Source organism: Oncorhynchus clarkii, chromosome 2 (genome assembly GCF_045791955.1).
Source record: "Oncorhynchus clarkii lewisi isolate Uvic-CL-2024 chromosome 2, UVic_Ocla_1.0, whole genome shotgun sequence".
Classification (NCBI taxonomy): domain Eukaryota; kingdom Metazoa; phylum Chordata; class Actinopteri; order Salmoniformes; family Salmonidae; genus Oncorhynchus; species Oncorhynchus clarkii.
The window spans coordinates 12,830,330-12,837,008 of record NC_092148.1 but is presented as its reverse complement, the minus strand read 5'-3'; the positions used below and the strand labels follow the sequence as shown (position 1 = coordinate 12,837,008).

Sequence of the window (6,679 nt, the reverse complement as noted above, 5' to 3'; positions counted from 1 at the left end):
TCTAACACTTCCTCCAAGTGTACCAAACTTAACTCATATATATATATATATATATATATATATATATATATATATATATATATATATATATATATAAACACACCTGTATGTATGTATATATATATGTATATATTTATTTGTACATATATATTTCTGTATACATAAATGATAGAATTTTTAAATGATAAAATTGAATACAATAGTCAATAAAATATCTAAGTTAAATCACAGTATAACATGGTACATTCTCAAAAACATAGTATATATTAATATATTCTTTAATTCTCAGCAAAAAATGTAGCTACAAGGTTTTAAAAGTCACTTCTGTTCATGCAGTCACAGACTTCAGTATTAGCGCCTTGATACAACTCAATGATGCTCGATGACAACAGGCTTCAGCACTCCTGATTGGTTTAAAATGACCTCATTCCAAACAGTAGAACTGTTTCCACGGTTTCCACTGTTGGGGCGCTGGGACGAGCGAGCTACCTCAAGGAAAGATGGCCGCCCTGGGTCCTAAGCTTTAGCTAGAGTACAACTACACAAACCCCTCCACTGCAAGCCTCTGGGATTTCAATCGTCTAAACATGCAATGATTTCTGGGCTTTTCCAAGGTGTAAGGGGGCAGAAGGATCATGGGGACGACAAAACATCTCCCTATAACTATGATAAATTGTTTCCAAAATATGGCCGGCCCCTTGACAAAGCAGTATGTGCAGTAGAGAAAAGTAACTCAAAAGGCCGTCCAACCTTTTGATCTGTGACAACATGCACAAACCCAACTCAACGACATAGTCCCTCACATAGCAGGATCAAGCACCATCAAGTCCTCCATTCCAGCCAGGATCAACAGCATCCCAAAAAAGGTTACAAAGTCTAAAAGTTCTACATCATGTCAAAGCTACATTCAACTAGGAGAAGCTGGGGGTTCGGCTGTGGGCTGGTCTCAGAGTGAGAGAGCTGAGGTGAATACGTAATACCCATGGAGAGCATGACGCTGCATGACACAGCTCTTTTAGATGACCCACACAGAGAAGCACCATGGCATGGTACGGACTATAGTTTTGGTTTAACAATGTATTTTGGCACTTTAATGCACTGTCTGTTTATTCTCTGTTTGACACCTGTTGAGTTGTTCATAAGGTGTAGCCTGAGCATGGTACTGTTCAGATGACCTGATCTGTAAATCACCTGCACTTACACACTACTAGTTCTTCACAGATCCGTATTGTGTAGAGATGAGTGGATCTGAGCAGTGCCTGGCCTAGGTCCACCCCGGGGAACAAGCCAACAGGCCTACAGGTTGTCACATAACTCAGCACTCCAAGTACTGTCAGTCTGCCATTGTATTATCATCACATTAAAGAGGGCAATATTGCTATTGATGACTTATTCCAGTCTTTTTTAATGACAGAACACAGTTAAATCTCTATGTCCCACATAGTAGACTCCACTCCCACATAGTATTCCCCTCATAGTGGTATTACTACATCCGTCTTGCTGTGAAACTACATTTCTAATAATGACAGTAGTCAGGTATTGGCACAGTATTGTTCTTCACCATGGTATAATAACTATTGTGTGCTGTAATGACGGCACGTGGATGGCTTATGGTTTTATGCGATGACTAATTGTGCTTCATAAGATGCATCTCCTTCACACTGGTGAGTGGGTCTTCCAAGCAGGAGGGAATGAAAGGCCATGAACACTATTTTCAAATACACTGCTCAGGGTTTCAATGACTCCTAATGACTAAAGCTAAGCTGTCCTGATTCCTCCACATAATAACGGAATGTTTTACATCTTCAATGTAATGTCAAATGGACTCAGCTCAGAGACTTTCTCACTCAGTCCTCTCAAGCTTATTTGAATATTATGCAGCCATCTAGTGCCAACTGTAGATATTGCAACCAATCATTTCCTCCATCCTCTCTCCTAATAGAGAATGTTGTATTGCTCACGTGTGAAATACTATAGGGATATACTCATGAAAACAGATGACTGGAAACCAATTTGGCTTAAAAGCTGTGGAGTAGAAATTTGGCACTGCTTTTTAAAGGCTTCTCACGTCCAAGTTCAGCCCCAGCCGACCTCCCTGCTGCTTGAAATACTAACAGAACAACACATAGATAGATAGATAGATAGAATAACAAAGAAGCAGGAGAAGAAAGAAAGAAACAAAAAGACGGGAAAGAAAGATCTCGCTACGTGTCTTTTTTTCTTCCGAATGTTCCGTTTGTGTCTGGAACACAGTGATGTCATCGTGCTCGTCAGCGGAATGACAAGAGTCTCTGTTCTGAGTTCTGATCGGACCAGAGGAGAAAGGACAGGCTCCAATGAGGTGGCGGAGAAAGTCTCCTGTTAAATCTAATTGGGCAAAAGAGTTTGTAGTAAACATGACATCACGGGGGTTGGTATCCTTCCCTTCCGGGGGGCTTCGGTCGCGCTAGATGGCCCTGAAGATGTCATGAGGTCAAAGTGATGTCACTGTCCTCACTGTCCAATGAGAGATGGGAAGCCAGACAGATCATGTGTAAGAGAGAGGCGACTGCATTGCTTTTATATCAACCTACAAAAGGGGAGAGAGATGAAGGGGGGGTCTCTCCAACGTGAGGATGCAGTCTACCAATCCAATTCAAAAGGGGATGATGTGACATGTCCCTCAGCCAATGGGGACAGGAGAGCTAGAGTCTGTGGAAGTGTTAATCAGTCGTTGGATCCTTACAGGAGCTGGCCGGTCTCTCCGCTACCAACGAGGTGTGTTCAGTCAGAGCCAGAGGGAGGGAGACGAGCACGTGTGTGTGTGTGTGTGTGTGTGTAAACATGACATCATTACTCACAGTTTGGAGACTTGTCTTATCCATTGTTCTGACTGGGGGAAGAGAGGAGGACCGACGATGACATCACAAAGCTCAGTTCCGACCGGAGTAGGAGTTCTGGAGCTGCTATCGCCCCAGACGACATGGCCTCGCTCTCACTCTCGGTGTCATGGGACCCCTCCAGGCGGATGTAGGTGACCCTGGTGTGGCGCCTCACCGTGGCCCTCACCAGAACACGCACCAGGGACCGGGTTACTATGGTTCCGCTATCACCCACAGTGGAGACAGCCATGGTGCAGTCATCCCTAGCTGTAGTGATGGTCACTAGCTGATGGTCATTTGTAGTCGCCATAACAGCAGTCTCAGTTGCCGTGGTATCCAACGTTGCCATGGCACCGCCGTTGGTAACAGTTGCCATGACGTCAGTGGTTTCAGCGGCACCGGTGTCGGCTCGAGTGTCTCCCTCTCTCGTCTCCCCCTGTCATACCTCGCTCTCCAGGCTGGAGAAATGGGCGGAGCCTCGTCGGGAGCATAGGCTCTTGGCCTTGAGTGGCAGGTGGGGGGAGTAGAAGCGTCCGGGCTGAGGAACTGATCGTAGTCTCTGGTACAGGAGCTTAGCACTGGCCGAGGCAGAGGACGAGGAGGGAGGAGGAGGGATGGGCACCGGCAGGGAGGAGGAGGAGGAAGGGGCACTAGGTTGGGGTTGAGGGGGCGAGAGGGAGGGCTGAGGGGGGTGGTCCACTAACACTCCTGGCTGCTGTGTGCTGAGGCTGGCCTGGCTGCCTGACTTGGCCTGGCCCTGGTCTGGTTTGGGAGGGGGTTTGGGCCGTGAGCCCCCGCTGAAGCTGTGGCAGTGGGGGAGCAGCTCCTCCTGGCTGTGGGACAGGGCCGTGCTTCCTCTCTTCCCATGGCCGTGTGACCGCCCTTGGGGGTGCGGGTGCACATGGGGGTGGGGGTACTGACTACATGAACATGACACCCCAGACCCCTGGTTCCTGTCTCGTGCCGGTCCCTTGCCCTTCCCCCTTCCTCCCCTTTTCCACTTCTTCTCTCCCTTCATTGGGAGTTTGTCGACTGACCAGTACCGTCGGGGTGGCGGGAGGTTTGCTGGAGGGGGGGGCCACTGGGACCCCAGACCTCCACTCCCTCCCCCTGATGCCCACCCTACTCCTGGCCCTGAACCCCAAGAATCTCCCCCCACCCCCCCCCAGCCCTCCACTCGCCCTAGTATAGAGTCGTCTCTGCTGTTGATGCTGCCCCCTTTCTCTCTGGAGGGGTATGTGCCGAAAAACCAGCTCCCTCCCCCTATCCCCCCTATCCCACTACTCCCTGGTCCTCCAGCCCCCTCCCTCCCCTCCCAGTACCTCTCAAATCGCCCAAACTCCCCTGATGAGCCCTCATCAGAGTAACTTTCCTCTGTTCTTGCCCTGTCTCTTTCTGACTCTGACACAGCACCTCTCCCACCCGCCCTCCTCACCCTCTCCTCCACCCGTTCCCTCGCTCTGTCTCTCTGCCTCTCCTCCCCCACATCTTCCTCATCATCCTCCTCAGAGTCCCACTCATGGAAGGAGAGCCCCTCCTGGATGTTAGCCCTGCCTTTCTCATAGTGCATCAACAGAGGCCTCTTCTCTCCTTCTCTCCCTCCCTCCCTTCTCTCGACCCCTCCACTCCTCCGCCTCTTGGAGAGTGAGATGAGGGGAGGGAGGGAGGAGGGGGGTGTTACAGTGTTGGGGTCCCCCCTTTCCCCGTTTCCTCCGCTCACCCAAAACTTGACCGAGGCGGGGAGTTTGGGATAGCGCTTACTGGGGGGTCGATGTCTGGAGTGGGAACGGGATGATTTGGGCCGCCTTTCCCTACTCCTGCTGCTATCCTCCTCTCTATCACCCCCCTCTTCCTCTTCTCCCTCCCTCCTTCCTCGCTCCCTCTCTCCTGCCCATGCTGAATCTCTCCCTTTCTCCCCAAACGTACTACGATACTGGGTTGGAAAGGAAGAGTAGTCTGGCATCCCTCCTTCTCTCCCTCCATCCCCCACTCCCTCCCTATCTGCCTCCACATCCCCCTCTTCTTGCTCAGAACGCCCAGTCGATTTCTTCCTCTTCTTCAGCGCCTTCTTCTTCCGCTTCTTTTTCACCTTCCGTCTCTTCCTCTCTTTGTCTCGCTCTCGTTCCCTGTCCTCCCTCTTTTTCCTCTTCTTCTTCTTTTTCTTCTTCTCTTTATCTTTCCTCCTCTTCTTCTCCCGTTTCCTCTCGTCATCTCCTCCTCCACTGCGATCCCTCTCTCTCTCACCCCAGCCCGCCCACCACTCCTGTAACTGGGCCAACTGGCTACCTCCTCTCTCCCTCTCCCTCTCCCTGTTTCTCTCCCCTCGGGCAGGGCGTGGTTTTCGGGGTGGTATAGGTGGTGGCTGGCGCCCGTGACTGAGAGAGCGAGAGGAGATAATTGAACGCTGTCTGTCCCTCCCCCTCCCCAGGAGAAGACTGGACTCCTCGGTCAGCTCCTCATCCTCATCATCGTCCTCTGCGTCCAAACCTTCCCGCGTGCTCTGAGAGGTCAAGGAGGAGGAGGAGGAAGGAGAGGAGGAGCGAGAGGAGGAGGTAGAGGAAGAGGTGGACGATGTGTTAGAGGAAGAGGAGGAAGTTGAGCTGGTGTAGGGGAGTGAGGTGGAGGGGGAAGGGGGAGTGTAGGTGGGGGACATGGGCACTGTTACGGGGAGTGGGAGAGGAGGAGAGAGGGGGCGTCCCCTCCTCCCTCCACCATCCCTCGCTCCATCCCTTCCTCCTCCCCTGCGCCCCAGCGGTAGGATGTTCTCGTACAGAGGCCCGCCTGGCTCTTTGGGCTTCTTGGGCCGGCGCTTCCTCCAAAAGGTTGAGGGGAGAGAGGGGGAGGGTTGTGGCAGCGGGGGGTTAGTGGGCAGAGGGACTGGGGTCACGCCCACGGCTTGGCTTTTAGGAGGCAGCCGAGGCGTCCCCAAAGGTTTGACCCCTCCCTTCCCCTGACACCCAGTACCACCACCTCCCACCACCCTCTTCCCCACCCCCTGGTCAGGACCTTTCTCTGAGTAGAAGGCCACAGTGGCGGGAGGGGGTTGAGGGTGGCTCCTGGGGGCTGTTTTGGGGGTCTGGGACCCTGCCGGCTGGTCCATACAGGGCCCCAGACCCTCAGGGTCGATGGGTCCATAGTAGCGTTTATATCCATCCAGCCCCCCACCACCACCAACTCCCACTCCTCCAGCTGTCGTGCCCCAGGTCGGAGCCACCTTCTGGGGGAAGGGTCCCATGTCTGCGACGGTCCCGCGCACGGCCATGGGGTTGGTGGCGGTCCCAGCCTTGGGCAGCCTCCAGCGGTCCACCACGGCCAGTCTGCGATCGGGCCGGGGGAGGAATGTGGAGCAGGGCAGGGGCGCCCCCAGCATGGGAGTGTTGGAGGGCCCCAGCGCCGTCCCAGAATGCACCACGGTGGGAGGGGATCCAGGTAGTTGTGTTTTGTAGACGGGCTGTGACTGTTGCTGCTGCGCCATGGTCAGGGCCGGGTTGGTTGACGAAGCACCGACCAAGTGTGGCGGGGGCGGGACTGTTACCATGGTGCCAGGATGGTGGGGGAGCATAGCCATGGAGGTTTTGGCCCCGCCCGGCGTGGTTTCATCCTCAAAGCTACAACAACTGTACATGCCCTGGTAGAGAGGGAGAAATCGAGAACAAGCGGGGACTGGTAATGAACATTCAATCATGTATTAATAGAATCAAATCAAACATGCTCTATGTGACTGAGGGACGAGCAGTTATCAGTCAAGATGTATGCTTAATATATATTAGTATGTTGTTTCTATCAAGGTCATCGTCAAGGTTACCATACATTCTGAG

The 6,679-nt window shown here is 52.5% G+C and overlaps 1 protein-coding gene across 1 annotated transcript in view; it reads right to left on the bottom strand.

The window, feature by feature from the left end:
• Positions 1 to 3,300: 3,300 nt before the first annotated feature.
• LOC139419149 (glutamate receptor ionotropic, NMDA 2D-like) overlaps positions 3,301 to 6,679 on the bottom strand; it is a 131,184-nt gene continuing 127,805 nt past the window's right edge. The window contains exons 15-16 of the mRNA XM_071169120.1: positions 5,926 to 6,489; positions 3,301 to 5,811 (exon numbers count right to left, since the gene is read on the bottom strand). Coding sequence (XP_071025221.1) covers positions 3,301 to 5,811; positions 5,926 to 6,489 — 3,075 coding nt within the window. The remainder of the gene's footprint in view (positions 5,812 to 5,925; positions 6,490 to 6,679) is intronic.